This window comes from Mustela nivalis, assembly GCF_964662115.1.
Source record: "Mustela nivalis genome assembly, chromosome: 7".
NCBI classification, from domain to species: domain Eukaryota; kingdom Metazoa; phylum Chordata; class Mammalia; order Carnivora; family Mustelidae; genus Mustela; species Mustela nivalis.
The window spans coordinates 67,619,019-67,642,113 of NC_139026.1; the positions used below are offsets into that span (position 1 = coordinate 67,619,019).

General features: G+C 38.4%; 1 protein-coding gene across 3 annotated transcripts in view; it reads right to left on the reverse strand.

The window, feature by feature from the left end:
* The window catches only part of LOC309868522 (small ribosomal subunit protein mS35-like), a 44,134-nt gene extending 23,691 nt beyond the window's left edge, over positions 1 to 20,443 (reverse strand). Inside the window, exons 1-5 of one of the 3 annotated variants that reach the window (XM_082738449.1) lie at positions 20,292 to 20,443; positions 16,231 to 16,277; positions 14,412 to 14,579; positions 11,626 to 11,686; positions 4,074 to 4,213 (exon numbers count right to left, since the gene is read on the reverse strand). In XM_082738449.1, the coding sequence (XP_082594575.1) occupies positions 4,074 to 4,213; positions 11,626 to 11,686; positions 14,412 to 14,579; positions 16,231 to 16,277; positions 20,292 to 20,403 (528 nt within the window). In that variant the 5' untranslated portion in view covers positions 20,404 to 20,443. Of the gene's footprint in view, positions 1 to 4,073; positions 4,214 to 11,625; positions 11,687 to 14,411; positions 14,580 to 16,230; positions 16,278 to 20,182 lie in introns of all 3 variants that reach the window. The other 2 variants (XM_082738447.1, XM_082738448.1) reach the window with 2 other exon arrangements.
* Positions 20,444 to 23,095: the final 2,652 nt, after the last annotated feature.

Below are 23,095 nucleotides of genomic sequence, written 5' to 3' on the forward strand. Positions count from 1 at the left end.
GTTGAATGAACACATAAATGAAAAAAAGAAAGGATACATGTTTTTTTTTAAGCACTGTGAATTTTTATTTGAACTAAGAAAATATAGGAAATAAATAAATAAAAATATACTTTTAAAGAATAAATGCAGGAAAAACATTGACTATTAAATATCAACCTAACAGAATGGTCCTATGTGCAGGCAGTGCAAATTACCACAGTCCCCTGGAAAGAATACGTATCAACAACCAGTTTATCAGCTTGAGGTATAAGAAATATAATTCTGATTATTAACGATAAGAATTACTTAAAAGGAAATAGTGAAATGAATGTACCCCTAATTATTAACATACTTGTACATATGCATGCATACAGATACAGTACAAAGAATAGTTTTTACGTTAGAATAAGAGAATGGAATGATTTTTTTCCTTTTAAAACTCCCTTCAATGTAATCATTTTCAACAATAAATTTAAAAATTTACAATTTAAAAAGTTTAAGTGTTCTAGCTTTTTATGTAAGAAGTAGTAAAAAAAAAAAAATGGCACCAATGCTGATTATTGTAACTGCTTTAAAACTAACATTCACATTAACACTTTGAATGTTCAAAAATTATACAGCGTTTATGCCAGAAACTCCAAATATTTTAGAGCCATGTGGTACACTCACGCCACCTGCTAGCACTCAAAGGTACTGCAAAATTGTAGTCATTAAACTAGATGAACAGTCTGACTCTGAAATTGAGCAGCAATCATTACCATTCTTTTTCCAAAATTCCAAAGAATGCTTGGACTTTTCTTTTGCTACATTTTAAAGCATCAATACTGTATTAACATTATCCCCCAAAACAACACTGACATTTCAAATCATAGGAGATCATGGTTTTATGTATATACTTTCAAATGCCCATATTTAAGAGTTACATAAATTGAGAAATAAACCTAATTGTGTGAAGTACCTTCTCTATTTAGAAGCATAGTACGTCAGTTAAAGAACTATAGTTATATACAAAAGACAAGACCTGGGTTTGATTTCTAGATTTGCAACTTTATTTGCTAAGTGACCTTAAATCACTTGATCTTACTGTTTCCTCATTTACAAAACAAAGTACTCACAGGATTTTTGTCAGGAATAAATGAGAATAAATAGAAGAAAGCCATTTTTAAAGAAAAGTCCTACACAAATATTGTTTTTAATTCAGCACTACCTTTATGACCATCAAGAAAAATATGATACCATCTTTCTTTCTCTGAATTTAAAAATTTGAGTATCTTTTTTTTTTAAAGATTTTATTTATTTATTTGACAGAGTGAGAGATCACAAGTAGGCAGAGAAGCAGGCAGAGGGAGAGGGGGAAGCAAGCTCCCCACTGAGCAGAGAGCCCGATGCGGGACCCGATCCCAGGACCCTGAGATCATGACCTAAGCTGAAGGCAAAGGCTTTAACCACTGAGCCACCCAGTGGCCCCGAGTATCTCTTAATATAGTACTTTATACTATTTGACTGGCTTCACAATATTACTTTAAATCATGCCAGGCGACACCTGGTTAAATATCTGACTCTTGATTTTGGTCATGATCTTGGGGTTGTGAGATCAAGCCCCACAATGGGCTCTGCACTGGGCAAGAAGACTGCATGGGATTCTCTCTCCCTCCCTCCCTATACCCCCGAAGAGAACTCAGGTTCTCTCTCATGTTCTCCCCCCCAAAAATAAAGATTTTATTTGACAGACAGAGATCACAAGTAGGCAGAGAAGCAGGCAGAGAGAGAGGGGGAAGCAGGCTCCCCGCTGAGTAGAGCCCGATATGGGGCTCGAACCCAGGACCCTGGCATCATGACCTGAGCCAAAGGCAGAGGCTTTAACCCACTGAGCCACCCACGAGCCCTTTCTTTTTCATTTTTTAAAAAGATTTTATTTATTTGACAAAGAGACAAAGAGAGAAGGGGAGGGAGGGAGAGAGAGAGCACACATGAGCAGGGGGAGGGGTAGAGGGAGAAGCAGGCTCCCAGCTGAGCAAGGAGCCCAAAGTAGGTCTTGATCCCAGAACCCTGTGATCATGACCCTGGCCAAAGGTAGCCGCTTAACTGTCTGAGCCACTTAGGCACCCCAAACATGGACTGTTCTGATTTAAAATAAAAACTACATGGAGTACAAAATCTAATTTTTTGAGTGTAAAAAAAAAAAGGAGTCTCCACCTTTGCTATGATATGACGAAATGGCACTTCACTGGTGAGGTTTTCCTCCCCAAAATACATACCAGTCTAAGCATGAGAAGAAAATCAAACAAATCTAAAATGAAGTACATTCCACAAAATACATAACTAGTACTTCTCAAAACTGTCAAGGTCACTAAAAACAAGTAAATTCTGAGAAACCACCACAGTCAAGAGGTGCCTAAAGAAATCTGAATAGGGGCACCTGGGTGGCTCAGTCTGTTAAGCATCTGCCTTTGGCTCAGAGCATGATCCTAGGGTCCTGAGACAGAGCCTGGTGTCAACAGGGCTTCCTGCTCAGCGGCAAGCCTGCCTCTCCCTCTCCCATGCCCTCCAACTCATGTTCTGTCTCATGAGTGCTGTTTCTCAAATAAAGAAATAAAATCTTTAAAAAGAAAATCTGAATAAAGTATGAACTTTAATTAATAATGTATCAATATTGGCTCGTTGTAATAAATGTACCACAATAGTAAAAATGTTAACAACATAAGAAATTTGGTGTGAAATATAGGAGGATTCTGTGAACTATCCTTGAAAGTTTTCCATAAATCTAATTTTTTTTTAGTTAAAAACAAAAAAACAAAAAACAAAAACCCATCAGGTAACTGCTCTGTGACTGCTGTGTGAGAAAGCTATGCCATGTGGATCAAGACTCTTACCGGAGAAAACAGTGGTTTCAAATACTAACTTGGAAGTTACTACAGCAAGACACTTGGAACTGCAATAGTATGTGACATGCTCTGATGGGTAGGAGCAGGGATTTAATGTTTCTCCAAGCAACAAACGATCCTAAAGAAAATGCTAACAGAGCAGATCCATAGGAAGGCAAAAGAATGATGTACTATGAAATAATCAGGGTTCAGAACACTTCAGTAAGTGTAAATACAACCATATAATTCATTACTACATTAATTCAAAGGAGATCATTTCAAAAATGCTATAGGACTAGGACACATCGTTAACCTAATAGAGGCTATTATCTCAAACTGAATACCAGTGTATACTTAGAAACTAAAAGCCAGAGGCACATCCATTGTATAGAACAGCATAAAGGACTACATAAACATTATTTTAGAAGTTTCACCTAATGAAAAAGACAAAAAGAAAGGATAAAAACAAGGTATAGATATTTAAAAAGGAGAATTAAAACCACTCTTATTTATCACTTATTTCCTAAGAAATCTCTGAAAGAGTAAACAAAAAGCCCAAATATTCAGATTTTGGTCTCTTATTATATATCAGTGTTCAGCCTCAAACACTCTCTTAGCATAGAAAAGACCCTGATTTACGTTATTCTATGTAGCCATTAATAATATATTAAAGAGGGGCATTTGGCTGGCTCACTCAGTAGAGGATGTGACTCTTGATCTTGGGGTTTTGAGTTCAAGCCCCACCTTGGGTATGGAGATAACTTAAAAATAAAATAAAATAATAATATTAAAGAGTGATAACTTTGTATGCTAAAAGATGGTAACTGCACTTATCATAGTGAATATTTTGTAATGTATATAATCATCACTAGCTTGTACACCTGGTATTAATATAATAATGTATGTCAACTATACTTCAATAAAAAAATTACAGAATGTTTAATAACCTTGGAAAAATTTTAATTCACATTGTTAAATAAAAAAGAGCAGATAACTAATCAAATATAGTATCATCCTATTAACATACACAAAGGTTGACTATATATATACTAAAATGAATTCCAGTAGTCAAGGTTATTTATAAGTAGTAGAATTAGAGGCAATTTTATTTAATACTTTAAAATGATCACTGTTTTCCAAATTTTCTACAGTATCAGTTTTCTATATACAAAATGTTATTTTGAATTAATGTATTATAATAATTCTTATTTTTAGAAAAATATTCCTTACCCTTAAGGTTACTACTCGTGCTTTGGGGTTTCGGATAGATGGTCCTGCTGAAACATAATCAGTTGTGTCCACTTCAATGGGAAAATGCTTCTCACATTTTTCATCACTGTCCAGAGCAGCTGGCCACTCAGTGCAGAAATCTGAGAATTAAGAAAAATAATCTCAAGTATAGTTTCGCCAAGTACATTCTCGTTGCAATGTGCGCTACCAGACCAAATCACTGAGGGAGATGACTCTCGATCTACATGGAATGAAAGAGCAGACTCTCTTCTGCACCTCACAAACACATCATCATCCTTCACCCCTTTTCTTCTCAGATGAATCCTCGTTAGGGAATGTGATTAAATGAAAGACTCAGATAACTTGGGTTTGGTGAGGAGCAGTAAGCTTGGTTAAAAGGAAGCTATGACTTGATAGAAGCTTATTATAGCTTTGCACATACCCAGTTATGGGGCAGTTTAATCCCCCCTCACTCACCAACTAAAAGCAAACAGTTCATAGTGCTCAGAGTGAATTATTTTTGAGAAAAGCAACAGTTAATAGTAATTCATTCCCAAATGAAAGTTACTAAAGTTCTGAGGGGAACTGAAAAAGGCTCTGAAAGAGCTCTTAGAAGAGAGATATGGTCTCCATTCTCTCAGAAACTGAGCTGAATAGGGCCTCAAACTGAACAGGTACAGGCTAGGGCATTACTAAGTAGATCCTTACAGTAACTCATGTTTCCTCTAGGTGACTTCTGTGCCAACGAAGCTAAATGGAAAAAGGAACAGACTTGTCCTCAGATTCAGGCAACACAACTAGCCTAAAGGGGAGATGGGACTGGCTGTGAGAAGTGGGCCACAATGGGAAGTTTCAAGCACTGTGACAAAAATGTGGTGCACCGTCTATCTCCACAGCACAGATCTCCACAGCACATACAAACTCAGGCCTTGAGTGGAGGGGTGGGGAATAGGGGAGAGGGGGCTGAAAAGAAAAAGAGCTCCTGGCATGTCCTACAGCTATCTGTATTGAGGGACTCCGTAAGAAGGTAGCTGATTTCATTTTGCCCTATTCCTATAAAGTTAGTGAGGTAGAGGGCTCTCAGCTTGAGATGTACTTCTGGCACTATCAGCCTCCCCTCCATGGAAATTTCACTGCATTCTAAGAATCTTCATTCATTCGAAGAATACCTAAAAGTAATTGGTTTCTTAGGTCAAACCTATTAAATCTCAGGGGGTCTGTGCTTTCTCCAAAAAGCATGACTGCAGGAGAGGCTGGTCACAAGCACAGGCATATGTGGAAACCCTTCCACGTGACCATTTAAGGGACAGTGAAAGGTACTTTGTCAATAACATTTCCTATAGTTAACAATTTTCTTTCTTTTTTTTTTTTTTAAGATTTTATTTATTTATTTGACAGACAGAGATCACAAGTAGGCAGAGAGGCAGGCAGAGAGAGAGGAAGGGAAGCAGGCTCCCTGCTGAGCAGAGAGCCCGATGTGGGGCTCGATCCCAGAACCGTGGATCATGACCTGAGCCGAAGGCAGAGGCTTTACCCTAGTTAACAATTTTCTTATAGTAGGTACTATATTTAGCTCCCTTTATAGGCTTTAATACCAGTCAGCAAAATGCCACAAAGACTCTCCAAGATTTATAACTAAATATATGGTAACAAATTAAGTATAGCTCACACCATTCCCTGAACACCCTGCTTAAGAGAGCAATACTCACACACTTGAGGGGAAAGAAGTAGCTCCACAATTCTGACATTTAAATAAAATGGAAAGAGCATGATTACTGAAGTTAAATTTTATTCCCATCATGGAACAATTCCAATATCCTGCACTCTAAGATGCCACACTGCCAAGCACTTTATAAGAGACTAGCTTGGAGAATTTTATGAGTTCTTGGGTTTGTACTGACTCTTTTATTTTTTATAACTTTGAATAAGTCATTTCAATAACCAGATGATAATTACAACTTTTAAATTACCGGATTATATGTCTAAAAAATACAGCCAACTGGAAAGTACATAATAGACCCCTATTCATCTGATAGGTAGAGCAATAGACTAGACTTCGAAAGACCTTGGTTTTTACTTAACTTCTACCACTGATTATTAAAGTTTGGGTAAATTACCTAACTTTCCTGTGCTTCAGATTTTCCACTTGCAAGTTAGATATAAAATCTGAACTGACCTACTTTAAAAGAAAATTGAGAAGAAATATTTTAAAAGCTTTTGAGTTATTTGGAAGATACAAGCTAAATCTAGAAGCTGGCAAAAGTGTAAAGACAAAATCAAAGAAAGATTAAACACTTAAACACTTAAAATGTAATGCAACTTTTCTGAATGTGCTATATGAAAACCATTCATTTAAGAATTATGAAGTATTTTAGAAGTACCTCATTTAAAAACCCATTTCTAGATTATAAATGCACATTCCAAAATAATGTTTAGAAAGGAAAAAAATGAGATTTATCACAGTGCAGAACATTCCTTAACTGGCTTCACAAAGGATCAAAAAGTGCTACATGGTTTGTGCCAAACAAGGAACAAATCTGGAATAATGATCAGTGACAGTCTATCACTAGGCACCAATATAAACAGAAACATACTAAAAGGATACAAATGCATTCTACTATCCCAAAAAGACCACATCCATGAAAGAAGATAGGAGAAACTGTTCTTCCTTCATGTAAGAGTAAAGTCATTCTTCCTACTTTTTGACTTCTTTATTTCTTCCTTACATTTCTCAAGAAAAGGCCCTTCCAAAAGCTCAAATTATATCATAATCATGATCACTATACTATTTCTCCTTCCAGCATTATCACGTTACCTGCGAAGAGCTTTTGCATTTCATTTCTTTTCTGAAAAGCCTTAACAAGTGTACTGAGCATTTATATATCTCCTTTTTAATTAGCATGAAGAATTCATTCAAAGGTACTAACTCTTGAATTAAACTACACAACCAATCACTAACAGCTGTGAACCTAAAACAATTCCAATGTCCTTCTGTATGTAGTCCAATGCAAATGAGATGAGAAATTGAGTCTATGTATATATGAAAACATGCATAAAACTATGAAAAAAAAATTCTTTGCCTTTACCTCCGTGCATGTGGGAAGGAAAAAGAATAAGTGAGTGAGGGCTATCTGGGTGGTGCAGTCAGTTAAGCCGACTCTTGGTTTGGTTCAGGTCACGATCTCAAAATCATGAGACTGAGTCCCCTGTGAGGCTCTGTACTCAGCAAGGAGTCTGCTTCACATTCTTTTCTTTTTTTTTTTTTTTTAAAGATTATTTATTTATTTATTTATTTGACAGACAGAGATCACAAGTAGGCAGAGAGGAGGAAGCAGGCTCCCTGCTGAGCAGAGAGCCCAATGTGGGGCTCAATCCCAGGACCCTGGGATCATGACCTGAGCCAAAGGCAGAGGCTTTAACCTACTGAGCCACCCAGGTGACCCTCTGCTTCAGATTCTCTTTCCCTCTTCCTCTCTCCCTCCCCTCTGCATGCTCTCTCTGCCAATATCTAGGAATCAATAAATATTGTTCAAATTCAATAAATTTAGAACTGGCAATATAGTCATGGTCTGGTGATTACTTCCATTTTACGTATGTATAATGAAAAATATATACTAACATAACTATACATATATAAAATATACAGAGAAAGAATATATAATAAATACTGTATAGAAAGAGACTATATCGGGCACCTGGGTGGCTCAGTGGGTTAAGCCTCTGCCTTCAGCTGGGGTCACGATCTCAGGGTCCTGGGATCGAGCCCCATATTGGCTCTCTGCTCAGCGGGGAGCCTGCTTTCTCCTCTCTCGTTGCCTGCCTCTCTGCCTATGATCTCTCTGTCAAATACATACATACATACATACATAAATATAAGACTATGTGGAAAAAATAAGCAAATATACTCTCAGCAAGTAATTATCAGACCTAAACAATGACTAAAAGAGAACACTTCTAAAATGAGGGGCTGAGGGGAAAGGAGAAATAAAACACTACTGCTTTTCATCATCAGTTTTTCTGCTACTTGATGTTACCACATCTATGTATCACTATGAAGTTCTTATTTTAAATAGTTTCTTCAAGATAACTCTCTGCAAAGTATCCCATTACTGACTCTATAACTATTGACTTGGCATCTTTCTACATTATCTTCAGTTTGGATTATACTGACTTCTATCTATAGGCAACACTCTGCAATATTTTCTTCCATCACTTTATGTATGTGCTATCTATAATGCAACAATTAAGTCCCTAGTCTACCTGAACAAGGACTACAATTTCCGGTTCTATTTATTATTCATAGCCACTTGCAGAGTAGTCTGCAAAAAAAAAAGAAAAAAAAAAAAAAAAGGAACTTGCAGATTTGACATCTTAACAATTCACTGAAAACTTGAAAATTTTTCTAAAAAAAGGAGAAACTAGCAATGAATATAAGACAATTTAATACAATAAAAATGAGGTTTTGTTCTTCCATTTTTATTGAGATATAGTTGACATAAAACATTGTGTAAGTTTAAGGTACACGATATATTGACTAGATGAACTTAATATATGTTGCAACATGATTACATTCACAACACTAACACAGTGTCACGTAATTACCATTTCTTCTTGTGTTAAGAATATTTATGATCTGCTCTCAGCAAATTCCAGGTAGAGAACACAGTATTAATAACTATAATCACTATTCTGTATGTTAGATTCCCAGAACTTATCATAAAACTGGAAGTTTGTATTCTTTGACCAACATCTCCCTCCCCCACGTAGCCCCTACTCTTCTGAGTTCAGCCTTCTCAAATTTCACATGTAAGTGAAATAATAATCCAATTGTTTTTCTCTGTCTTATTTCATTTAGTACAATGCCCTCAAGGCCATCTATGTTGTGACAGATGGCAGAATGTCCTTCCTTCTCATAACTAAATAATATCAAACACACACCCCACTTTTTTTTTTAAGGTTTTAATTTATTTATTTGACAGAAAGAGAGACTGAGAGAGGGAACACAAGCAGAGGAAGGGGGGGAGGGAGAAGCAGGCTTCCCACTGAGCAAGGAGCCCAATGCAGTGCTCAGTCCCAAGACCCTAAGACCATAACCTGAGCTGAAGGCAGACGCTTAATGACTGAGCTACCCAGGCACACCCACTTAGGTTGTTTCCATTTTTTGGTTGTGGTAAATAATGCTGCAGTGAACAGAAGAGTACAGATATCTCTTCAATACCATGTTTCCTTTTCTTTTGAAAAAAAAAAAAATATATATATATATATATATACACACACACACACACACATATACACATTCACACACATACATATATATATCCAGAAGTGTGATTGCTGGATCACATGGGAGTTCTAATTTTTTTTTTTTTAAGATTTTATTTATTTATTTATTTGACAGACAGAGATCACAAGCAGGCAGAGAGGCAGGCAGAGAGAGAGAGGAGGAAGCAGGCTCCCTGCTGAGCAGAGCCCGATGCAGGACTCGATCCCAGGACCCTGAGATCATGACCTGAGCCCTCTGAGCCACCCAGGCGCCCGGGAGTTCTAATTTTTTAAGGGACCTACATACTATATTCCATACTGGCTATATCAATTTACATCTCTAGCCATTAGTACAATAGGGTTTCCCTTTTTTCCACACCTTCACCAACATTTGGTATCCCTTGCCTTCTGGGTGGTAACTATTTCTAGCAGGTGAGAGGCAACAGCTCCTTGTGGCTTCGATTTGCACTAATCTTTCCACAATTAGTTATACTGAGCATCTTTTCACTTGTCCACTGATGATTTGTATGTCTTCCTTGGAAAGACATCTATTCAGGTTCTCTACCCATTTTTTAATCAAATTATTTGGGATATTTTGGTGTTGAGTTGTGTAAGTTTTTTATATATTTTATATAACCCTTATTAGATATATCACTTGCAAATACCTTCTCCCATTCAGTAGGTTGCCTTTTCATTTTGTTGATGGTTTCCTTCATTGCGCAAAAGCTTTTTATTTTGGTGGTCTCAAAAGTTTATTTCTGCTTTTATTTCCCTTTCCAAAGAGACATATCAAGAAAAATAGTGCTAAGATCAATGTCGAAGAAATGCCCATGTTTTCCTTAAGCAGTTTTATGATTTCAGGTCCACATTTATGACTAATCCATTCTGAGTTTATTTTTGTGTGTGACTTAAGCCAGTGGTCCAATTTCATTCTTTTGCATACAGCTGTCCCATTTTCCCAGCATCATTTATTAGAGACTGTCTTTTCCCCATTGCATATTCTTGCCTCCTTTGTCACAGCTGAATTTACCATATAAGCATGGGCTTATATGGACTCTCTATCCCATTCCATTGATCTATATGTCTACTTTTGTCCTGATATCATACTGTTTTGATTACTGTAGCTTATTGTATATCCTGAAATCTGAGACTGTGTTATCTTCACCTTTGGTCTTGCTCAAGACTCTTGGTTATTCAGGGACTTTTGTGGGTCCATACAAATTTTTTGGATGCTTCTTTCTAGTTCTGTGAAAAATGCTGTTGGTATTTTATAGGGATTATATTCAATCTGTACTTTGTTTTGGGTAGTATGAACACTTTAACAATATTAATTCTTCCAATCCTCTATTTATTTTTAAATTGAGTTGTCTGGGATTTTTTATCATTGAGTTGTATGAATTCTTTATATATTTTGGATATTAACCTCTGACCCAAAGTTTGCAAATATTTTCTCCCATTCTGTAGACTGCCCTTTCCTTTTGTCAATGGTTTTCTTTGCTGTGCTATAGCTTTATAGTTTGGTATAGTCCCACCTGTTTATTTTTGCTTTTGTTGCCTTTGCTATTGGTATCGAATCCAAAAATCATTGCCAAAACTCACGTCAAAGAGCTTACTGCCTATGTTTTCTTCTAATTTTGTTTTGTTAATGTGATACATCATTCTGACTGATTTTTATGTTGGACCATACTTGCATTCCTGAAATAAATACCATTTGATCTGACATGATCCTTTTAATGTACTGTTGAATTTGATTAAGTAATATTTTGTTGAAGACTTTCTGGGTTTTTCTTATAATAGAGTTCTAGTTTTATACCACTGTGATCAGAAAGGGTGCCTGATAGGACTTCAGTATTTTAACATTTGTTGAGACTTGTCTTTTGCTCTAACATATGATCTGTTCTGGAGAATGTTTCATATGTGCTTGAGAAGAATCTGTATTCTGCTTCTTTTGGATGCAACGTTCAGTAAACATCTCCTAAACCCATCCAGTCTAACATATAGTTTATATTCAGTGTTTCCTTACTGATTTTCTGACTGATCCATTTATTGTTGGAAATGGTATATTGAAGTCTCCTATTGCTATACTGCCATCTGTTTCGCCCTTCAGTTCTGTTAATATGTGCTTTATATACTTAGGTATTCCTATCTTAGGTGCATAAACTAAGATGCGTAAATTTAGGTGCATAAACAAATGTTATATCTTCTTGATGAACTGACCCCTTTATCATTAGAAATGAAATTTTTATGTTCAAAGTTATTGTTAAGTTCATATACTGAAACAATCACTTACCTTTAAGAGCTTCACAGTGCTTTTTAATTGCTACAGGAGTTAAATGCAGAAAATTGGGGATCTAAAATAGAGAAATTTAAAGGATAAATTCACCTACTACCTCAAAAACATAAAATAAAAATTTCATAAAACTAAATCCTAAGCACAACAAACCTTGTAATAAATAAAATCTAGTTTTTACAATATTAATTCTATGTCACATGTGTTATGAATTCAATAAATGAATTCTGGGAAATATAGATTCATGATGTATCTTATGATGACTGGCCGTTGTGGGGGGAAAAAATGCTGTTCTTATAGTACTCTTCCTGCCAAAAATCTACAGGTACACATATTTTAGTTATAAAACTAAAAGCACTCAAGGACACAGATTATTGTTTAATCATCTTAATTTCCCTGGAATACAAAAAGACATACAAATTATTCAAGGTTCTACAGTCTTAACACTTTGGTTAACATCCTTCTAGACATCTCTTTAAAAAACAGATACATGTATATGACTTTACATAAATGGATTCATACTGTTCTAGAAACTGCTTTTTTTTTTTTTGTCTTTTTTTTTTTTTTCCCCCCAAGGGAAAACCATTTTATAAACATATATTTTTATCCCCAGGGGTACAGGTCTGTGAATCACCAGGTTTACATACTTCACAGCACTCACCAAAGCACATACCCTCCCCAATGTCCATAGTCCCACCCCCTTCTCCCAAACCCCCTCCCCCCAGCAACCCTCAGTAGAAACTGCTTTTTAAAGATTTACTTATTTGAGACAGAGAGAACGTGCACATGTGTGCACACAGCTGGGAGGGGCAGAGGGAGAGGGAGAAGAATCTCAAGCCGACTCCGCATTGAGTGCGAAGCCCAATGTGGGGCTCGATCGCACGACCTTGAAATCATGACCTCACCCAAAATCAGGAGTCACTCAACCACTGTGCTATCCAAACACCCCTAAACTAAGTTCCCTTCTTTCATTTAAAGAAATGATAAATTTCTTCAATGTTTGTTTTCTTTTATCCCTTGAAACATTCAGATTTCCAAATTTCATTTACCCCTCTCTAGCAGCAGTCAACTCCTTCTCCATATTACCATCTCATTTTTTAACCACCATCTTTTAGCAATTTATTTTTTGTTTTTCGGTTTTTCAATACTAAACATATATATATGCGATGCATATAAAAGTAGCATATAAAAGTAGCATACATATGCTAAGTGAAGTACGTCAGAAAAAGAAAATACCATATGATTTCACTTACATGTGGAATCTAAAAACATAATGAACAAAAAGCCGAAACAGACCCTTAAATTCAAAGAACAAACTGGTGGCTGGAGGGGAAGGGACATGGAGGGATGGGAGAAATGGGTGAAGAGGAGTGGGAGATAAAGGCTTCCAGTTATGGAGTAAGTAAATCATAGGGACAAAAGGTAGAGCATAGAAAATATAGTCAATGATATTGTAATAGGGCTGTATGGTGACAGATGCTAGCTACATTTGTAGTGAGCACCGTATAGCACAAAAACTTGTGAAACCACTACGTTGTATACCTGAAACTAATGTAAAATTGTGTGTTAACTATACTTCCAATTAAAAAAAAGAAGAAAAAGATTCTCATATAGTGGAAAACACAGTTTATGACAATTTTACCGTATATAACATGAACCATCTAAGATATGCCTTCTCAGGCAAAACATATTCATATTTTCTTTAAAAAGGTTATAGTTCATGGCACCTGGGTGGCTCAGTTGGTTAAGTGTGTGTGTTCGGCTCAGGTCATCCTGGGATTGAGCCCTGCATTGGGCTCCCTGCTCAGTGGGGAGTCTTCTTTTCCTTCTGCTCTTCCCCTCCCCCTGCTCATGCTCCCACGTGTTCATGATCTATCTTGCAAAAATAAATAAATAAAATCTTCAAAAAAAAGCTTATAGTTCATAAATCATTATAGATGCTACCAACTGAAGCATTGAATATGACATATTTTGCTTCACGAAATAAAGAAGTTGAAGGACTATAACAATATTAAATGATATTCTACTTTTCTTGGCAGAAAGTTTTAGAATCTCTTTAAAAGTAGATTTCAAGGGTGCCTGGGTGGCTCCATGGGTTAAGCCGCTGCCGTCGGCTCAGCTCATGATCTCAGGGTTCTGGGATTGAACTCTGCATTGGGCTCTCTGCTCGGTGGAGAGCCTGCTTTCCCCTTTGTCTCTGCCTGCCTCTCTGCCTACTTGTGCTCTCTCTCTCTGTGTCAAAAATAAATAAAAATCTTTAAAAGTAGATTTCAGGGACACCTCAGTGGCTCAGCTGTTTAGGCGCCTGTGTTCAGCTAAGGTCATGATCCCCGTGATCAAGCCCTGCACCCTCTGCCTCTTGCCCCGTTGGTGTTCTCTTGTGTGCATGGTTCCTCACCCTCTCTCTCTCAAATAAATAAATAAAATCTTACCAAAAAAAAAAGTAAATTTCAGTCACAATTCTCAATCTCAAATTAGGTCATTTCATTTTTCTGAGTTCCACTTGAAAGATATAGGTAGAAAAAATACAATAGAAAAGAAAAAGCCAGAAAGGAAGCCATAGGATCAACTGGTTATATTCTTAAATGCTCAGGACTCTTTGAGTCTTCTCTACCATGGACAATCAGAATGTATCATCCATTATTACCTGAAAAAAAGTTTAAACTAAAATACAATACCTGCTGCTACATACTGAACCCTCAAGTACAAGGCAGGGTAGGAGTGGGAAGAGGACCAGCATTTCTTTAGAAATAATTCTTAGCCAATGAATCAGCAATTGACCTTACCTTTAATAGTTCTAGATTTCCCTCCTTTGCCATGGGCACCCCCCTTTTTACTGGATAGCCCATTCGAATGGGAAGAGGTACAGCAGAAGGTTTAAATGGTGCTGCAACAGGATAAACACTAGGCCAATCTTGGTCAACAGTCATTTTCTCTGTCCTAGGAGGTAGTGCCTATAGAACATAAAATGGTTTAGTATTTTAAATATGAATATGATCTTTAATTTTAAAGCAAAAAACCTACAAAAAAAGAAACACAAGCAGAATTGCAACTGATGTAAAATCTGACCTCTCATAAAGCTGCTGCTATTCAAATGAAAAACACCAAATCTACCTAATATTTTTGCACTGTTTCTGCAAAGCTTCTGGTAAGGATCTTCTTTAATAGCACACTTCCTTCACTAAAAATTTCTGTGGATTTAGACTTTTAGCAAATTTTTTACATTTTGTTGAAGAGTAACAATGTATTTTGAAATACAGATCTTCCTCAACTTATGATGGGTTTATTGGACACTCTGTTTAAGTTGAAAACACCATAAGTTAAAAACGCTTTTAATACACCTAACCTACCAAACAGCATACCTTAGCCTAGCCTGCCTTAAATGTGCTCAGAACACTTACATTAGCTTACATTTGAGCAAAATCTTCTAAAACAAAGCCTATTTTATAATAAAGTGTTGAATATGTCATATAATTTATTGAATACTGTACTGAAAGTTACAAAAAAAAAAAAAGAATAGTTATAAGGTACAGACTGGTTGTTAAGTATATTGGTTATTTATCCTCATGACTCTGTGGCTATACCTAACTGACACTGCCCAGCATCGCACAAGCTCATACCGCATAATGCTAGCCTAGGAAATGATCAAAATTCAAAATTCCTACAACAGTTTCTACTGAATGTGTACTGCTTTCTCACCACTATAAAGTTGAAAAATTATAAGCTGAACCAGTGTAAGGTGGTGAATGTTTCCCAAGTTAAAATAGTTTTCAGAACTTTATTGATGGAAGTCAGTACAGGAGAAGACACTGATAACTGAGAACTAGAGGAAATAAGAAATAAATAATATGAACTTAGAAATAAGTAAGTAAAAAAAAAAAAAAAGTAAAAAAAAAAAAAAAGAAATAAGTAAGTAGGTTAAACTAACTGAATACATATATAATGAGAGATTATATGTCTCCTAGTTTCAGAGAACAGGTATGTGACAGTTTAGTCAATCACATTAACATACACGTATTTTTTAAAAAACTGTATTCATTAGAAGGGGACGGCTGGCATATAAAAGTAGGGTTTTAAAGAAGCAAAATCTGGCAATGCCCAATAATGCAATACCAAAACTAGGGTAGTGTACGCCTTGGAAGAAGATAATATTCCTGTGAAAATAACTACTCTAGATAATTATAATTTGGTACCAGTTAACTTCCATCTAATAATTTGTCTCTGTTCTGACTCCATCCTCAACAAGTGACCTTAGGATTCGGATTCTTTTATAGACTTGCCTACAGCGTAAGACCAAACTGGTGAGATTAATACACACATCCCAGGCTTCATAATTATTAAAAGCACCATCAAAAATAATTCTATATTCTAGTTTATATACCTATTTCCCAGGAATATGTGAGTCTATTTCTCAAAGATGATCCATTTCTTGGGGTACTGACAAAAACCAGTCAAAGAATAGAGCCAAAGCTCTGGCAGTCACCAAGTATGCATCCCCTTGTGAAGCCTTCTCGGGCAGCATTCTTCTGCCTGATCATCAATATCTGCCTCACTTTAGAACTTCAGAGATCATAAAGATAATATGTAGTAGAGCACATTGTTTACCTTTCTTCTCAGTGGTCTTTCATATCTGGGTGTTCTGCCTGCTGTACCTAAAAGACAACACAGTAGTTACAGAGAACTGAGTATGTACAGTTGTTCAACAGTGATCATGATCCCAAAACTCTGAGATTATTTCAGGTATTCATGAAAATGAAATAATAATCCATTTTCTGTAAGCTCTGGGACTAAATCATCTTAATGAAAAGTCAGAAATAGTTAAGAAAAGTCCAGTTACTATTTTTTTTTTTTTAAAGATTTTGTTTATTTATTTATTTGACAGACAGAGATCCCAAGTAGGCAGAGAGGCAGGCAGAGAGAGAGGTGGAAGCAGGCTCCCTGCCGAGCAGAGAGCCCGACGTGGGGCTCGATCCCAGGACCCTGAGCAGAAAGTTTTAGAATCTCTTTAAAAGTAGATTTCAAGGGTGCCTGGGTGGCTCCATGGGTTAAGCCGCTGCCGTCGGCTCAGCTCATGATCTCAGGGTTCTGAGTCACCCAGGTGCCCCAAAGTCCAGTTATTTAAATAAAAAATGTATTGTGACTGATGATATAGTGAATTAATCACCTAAAGAAATATTTTTAATAAATGTTAAGGTTCATCATCAAACTCACTTTCCCAATTAAAATATCTAGTTAGAAATAAGAACTTTACATCTTTAAAGATATTTGAATGGAAATGTTTTAACTATAAATATACTTGTTCATATTTGGCATTATTTGGTTCTACCAAAAACAAAAACAAAAACAAAAACAAAAACCTTTGTTTTTCCTTCTGTATTGCATATTAGAACATATTAGCCAATGTTACAGTAATGCCAGTAAAAACAAAAATCATGGCCATTCCTAATAAATCATATAACTATAGAAGACAGTAAGTTATTTACATACAGTATATAGCTTTCGTCTCTCTAAATGTTCTGCTTCATCACAGCATACAGTGCTATAATTATGCAGCACTTTCACATGCCAGGCACTATGCTACATGCTTTTCATTATCTCACTTAATCTTATTGTTCACAACAACTGGAAGTACTATTATTATCCTTAGAGGTCATTTAGAGCCGAGAAAAAGAGTTAGGGTGACAACAGGATTGCATATAGGACTCTCCACACTCTGAACCACTTCTATCTCTAGCTTTATCTCCCTTCACAAGGTCCCACAGCTAAACTAAACTTCCAGTACCAGAGCCTGTGGACTTTCTCCAAACTTACTGGCCCCTCTGCCTGAAATGTGCATCCCTTCCACCTGTCTGGCTTCTGTCCCCTTCTGCCTCCCCATCTCATTTCTTTATCTGACACATTTTTATTCATCCCTTGATAGTAATTCATTTATTCACTCAATCATTTGAGTGATATTGTATACCAGAAACGGAGAAGGCAGCAATGAGCAAAAGAAACACAGACCTTGCTTTCACAGAATGTGGTCTGTCAAATAAGATATTTAACAAGTGATTTCAATAAATAGTCATACTATTAAGGGCAACATATAGCAGAAGACAAAACTTAGTTAGTTGGAGAGAACTGCCCTGAAGAGCTGGATTTTAAGCCTAAACCTTAAGGATGAGCAAGAGGTAGCGCTGGGAACAGGCAAGTGAGAAAGTTTCTACACAGAAAAGGAAATGTAAAATCAATGGGAATAGTTCAAGATAGCTGAAATTTGAGACTAGAACAGAAAGGACATTAAGAAAAGAAGTTGGAAATATTTAATAAGCACCTCAACTACAATACATCATTAAGAGAGCTCTTAATTTTCTTCTTCCAGACTTCCTGACCCCTGTAAATGATACTGCCAATAATCCGATTACTCAGGATAAGAATCTAACCTGCTTCCCGAGACTTATTCTTATGCCCCATATCAAATCCATCAGTTAAGTCCTCCTAGCCGTTCCACTTTTAGCCCACAAAAGTTGGTTCTTCACACAGTGATTTTTTAAAAATATTTTATTTATTTACCTGACAGAGAGAGAGAGAGAGAGAGAGAGAGCGCGGCCAAGCAGCGGGAGCAGTGGGCAAAGGAAGAAGTAGGTTCCCCACCAAGCAGGGAGCCTGATACGGGGCTTGATCCCAGGACCCCAGGATCATGATACAAGTCAAAGAAGGAAGATGCTTAACTGAGTGAGCCACCCAGGTGCCCCAGGGGTCAGTGATATTCTAAAAGTATAAATCAGGGGTGCCTGAATGGCTCAGCTGGTTAAGCATCTGACTCTTGATTTCGGCTCAGGTCATGATCTCAGTCAGGGTCATGAGATCAATCTCTGCGTCAGGCTCCACATTCAGCAGTCGGCTTGTCCTTCTCCCTCTGCTCCTCCTCTCCTGAAATAAATAATTATATCACTTCCATGTTCAAAACCCTCCAGTATAATCCCAAACTTAAAATAAAATCCTAAAAGCCGTGTAAGATCAGATCATTACTTATCTTTCTAACATCTTTTTTGTTTTTTAAAGATTTTATTTATTTATTTGACAGACAGAGATCACAAGTGGGCAAAGAGAGAGGAGGAAGCAGGCTCCCTGCCAAGCAGAGAGCCTGATGCAGTACTGGATCCCAGGACCCTGAGATCATGACCTAAGCAGAAGCCAGAGGCTCAACCCACTGAGCCACCCAGGCGCCCTCTTTCTGACATCTTAAGACTACCACTTACCTATGTTCATTTACCTCATTGACTTTCTTTCTCTTCCTTGATCACACCCCTAAGCTTGTTCTCAATTCCTGGCTTTTGCACTTGCACATCCCTATGTCAACAATGCTATTCCCCCCAGATCTTGGCATGATACCATGCCATGAGCTCTGCTCAAATGTCACTTCCTCAAGGAGGTCTTTCCTAACTACTCAAATTTTATCTACCCTATAGCCAGTACTCCTCCAATCTATCATTTTCAATACCCTGCTTTATTTTCCTTCAAAGCCCTAATCACCGCCTGACACTGTACTGACACTGTTTTGTTTATAGTCTGACTTACCCAAAACAATATAAACTTCATGAGGTGAGAGACCTTGCTATATCCCATTATCGAGAACACTACCCAGCAAACAGTAGGGTTAAGTATTTACAGAATGAATAAAAAACTTACAAGACACAATCATTAAGACGATAAAGGGCCACTCTGACAAGTTAAGGAATTTATCCTATCTTAAAGCAATGAGGAATCATTCACAGATTTTGAACAAGGGAGTGGCAAGGGAAGATTCGCTTTTTGAATACTTGACTCTATCGCTTCTCAGCCTTTTGGCTAAGATCAAGTGTGAATACTTCACTCTAGTTATGAGAATTCAAGGTAGGAAAGCATGAGCAGAAATAGGGGCCAGTAAAGAAACTACTGTAGAAGTGAGAGATGGTGGCCTAGACTGAACTCTTGGTAATACAAAGATTAGCGATTGTACAGACGGTAGCTTGGACAGCACCTGGTGAATGACTGGACACGCCCCCTCTTTGACATAGCTTTTCCCCGATTCCCTCCCGAGGGCTCTTCCTCAATGCCCGTTACTCTATTCACGCTTCCATTACAGCACCTCACACTGCATATAGTGTGACTCCGTTAACAGATCTGTCTTTTCCACAGATTCTTCCAAGTAAGAACAAGTGTCTTGAATGAAGGTCATCTCAATGATGTCTGTTGAATGAAGGTCATCCCATTTGGTGGCCTACCTAGGGCTCGAATTCAGAGCGGCAATTTGTCCCACGAGAGCTGTATGCTTCTCTTAACGTTCGAGAAAACCCATGGTTCAGCACTGCCCAACAAACATCACCCGGCACCAGTACTTAGCGTGACCCTGTGCCAGTGGCCGCGCAAAGGGAGGACCAGAAAGCGCGGGTCACTCACTGTAAGGGGCTAGGGGCAGAAAGCTCGCAACGTCCAGCCCATCCAGAAGCAGAAATCAGCGACTAAAAATCCGATGACAGGGGTACAGAAAAGAGACCCACACCTGCGGCTTTGCTACCGGGAGCAAAGGACGTACCGGCTTCCCCAAGGCGGTGCGGGCTCCGACACCGCGGCGGCTAGCATGGATTCGGTGTTCCGCCCTCTCACCTCCCGCAAAGCCCGGAGGGGATGCGACAGACACTCACGCGGGCTTGGTATCGCGGAGCGGGTGGCCGGAGACACGGAGGTACAGAAAGCACGCAAGGTCCTGGTCCCCGGCTGCAGGGTCAGCCAAGCGGAGAGCGCGGCAGCCGCCATGGTCGCGAGGACGGCAAGCCGGATGGGACAAGCGCAGTCGGGAGTCAAGGGGCGGCTCTGAGGCCGCTACTGCGCAGGTTCGCCCCACCTTGCCCCGCCCCTACGGGGGAAAAACAGGAAATAGGCGGGCCTGCAAAGTCCGCTTGGAGTCAAATGTGCAAGAAGATAGCCCCAAAATAGGAAAAACTAATAGAAGAAAACAAAAAGGTAAAAATTTTTTAATACATACATACAAACGCACTGAGTCCAAAGAGGACTGTAAGGGATGGGGAAAAAATGTGGCTTACAGAAGGCAAATGTGATCTGACTGGGATTTCAGATGACACAAGAGTCTGGCAGTTTACCTTAGGGCCCTGCTCCTTTGCCATTGCTGCCTTTCCACACTTTCTCGGTTTAAGGAAGTCTTGAGCTGGTGCAAGTGATATACTCTAAGAACGAGACCGTATCTGAGAGTAGTTAAAAGGATGGCCTCTAGCCAAACTACTTCTGTTTAAAACTTGACTTCATTTTTTCTTGGCTGGGTTGATCCTAATCAAGTAAATATAGCGAAAGCTCTGGGTGAACTGTTAGCCTACAGTGAGCGCCCTGTGTGCATAGGCTGTGACTGTTATTAATGATTTCGTTAGCTCCTTTGTAGATCAGGTTAGAATTACAAAAAGACCTCATCAAGACCTCAAAAATAATGGTCATTCTTTCTTTTTTTTAAGGATTTTTTAAAAAGTTTATTTGACAGAGCGCAAGAGGGAGCATGAGCAAAGGGAGCATGAGCAGGGGGAGCAGGAGAAGCAGGCTCCCTGCTGAGCAGGAAGCCCCAAGCGGGGCTGGAGGCTCAATCCCAAAACCCTGGGATCATGATCTGAGGGAAAGACAGACACTTAATGACTGAGCCACGCAGGCGCCCCAATAATGGTCATTTTTATTTTTATTTATTTTTTTTTAAAGATGTTATTTATTTCTTTGACGGAGAGATCACAAGTAGGCAGAGAGGCAGGCAGAGAGAGAGAGAGGAGGAAGCAGGCTCCTCACGGAGCAGAGAACCCGATGCGGGACTCAATCCCAGGACCCTGAGATCATGACCTGAGCAGAAGGCAGCGGCTTAACCCACTGAGCCACCCAGGCGCCCCTAATGGTCATTTTTAAAATGAGTTTTTTTTTTTCTGCCCTCCTCTATTTCAATAAAAAGTTGTAGATTTGTGTGTCTGTAAAGGAGGTGAGTTCAAGGTCTTCCTGCCTCGAGGCATTTTGGATTGAAACCTATTTTGACAACCCTAGGATGGATTAATGTACAACCATTAAAAAATTATCCTCTATTGTTTTTAATAGGTACTATAATATTTAACCAAAGTACAAAATTACAGTAACAGGAATAACTGGGAACCAACACGACTGACTCTTGGTAAGCATACCAAGTAGAGCAGGGGGGTGCAGGTGTCCCAGAGTAGTGTGTGTGCAAGCATTCCTTGTGCTATGGACATCAATCAGTATTGTTGGGGGGTGGGGGAGGGTAATTGGCAGATAGGGACAAGTATTCGTGATAATCACCATTCTCATCTTTCCTGGCCTTTTACCATCTCATAACTGTTCCAAAGCAGAAGTACAGTGTGTTAAATGGACTAGTTTCCTAGGGCTGCCCTAAGAAAGTACCACAAATTGAGTGACTTAAAATAACATTTATTCTCTCACCAGTTCTAGATGCGAAAAACCCCAAATCCAGGTGTTAGCAGGAGAAATTAATAAAAGGAAATATCATTTAAAATGAAGTCTAGAGGCCAGATGAGGGAGCTTTCACATCCTACCACTAGCCAGCAAGTACAGACCCCACCAGGAACAGAGAGTACCTTGCAGGTCTTGCCAGTGGATACCAGTTTACTAAGCCCCGCAGGAAACAGCCCAGTCAGGAAGAGACTGTCAGGATTAGCTAAGGAAAAGGCAACATGCCTCAACAAACTCCCAGTTTACTCTCTAGGACTTTTCATCCATAACAGCCCCTCCCAACTCCCTTCTTTGTAACAAAGCAGTCCTCTCATTTGTTCTCCATACATGCCAATGGTTTTGCTGTAGCATTCATGTCCTAAACTGCAAGTCTCTGCTAATCCCTAGTAAACTCATTTTTGCTGGTAAAATAATTGACAGTTTTAAGATTAACAGTTCCTTCTGGAAGTTCTGAGAATCTGTTTATGCCTCTCTGCTCACTTCTGATGGTTTGCAGTAGCTTGTAGATATATGGCTCCAATCCCTGCTTCTGTCTTCACATGGTGAGCTACCGTCTCCTCTGTTTTTAAGATTAAAAGTACAGCCTTTTGGTCAGATGGGTATGGGGTTTGAATCCAGGCTCTGTTTTTTTGTGTTCTGGAGAAAATCTAACATCTCTGAGCTTCAGTGTCGTGGAAAATGGAACCTTAAGATCTTCCTCAGAGCTGTTGTGATTTAAGTAGTTATGTTGCAGAAGGCAGAGTATAAATGGTGGTCATGGGGCCTCTGGGTGGCTCAGTGGGTTAAGCCTCTGCCTTTGGCTCAGGTCATGATCCCAGGGCCCTGGGATTGAGTCCCGCATCTGGCTCTCTGCTCAGCACGGAGCCTGCTTCCCTCTCTCTCTGCCTGCTTCTCTGCCTACTTGTGATCTCTCTCTGCTAAATAAATAAATAAAATCTTAAAATAAATAAATGGTAGTCATTGGAATTAAGCTCATGGT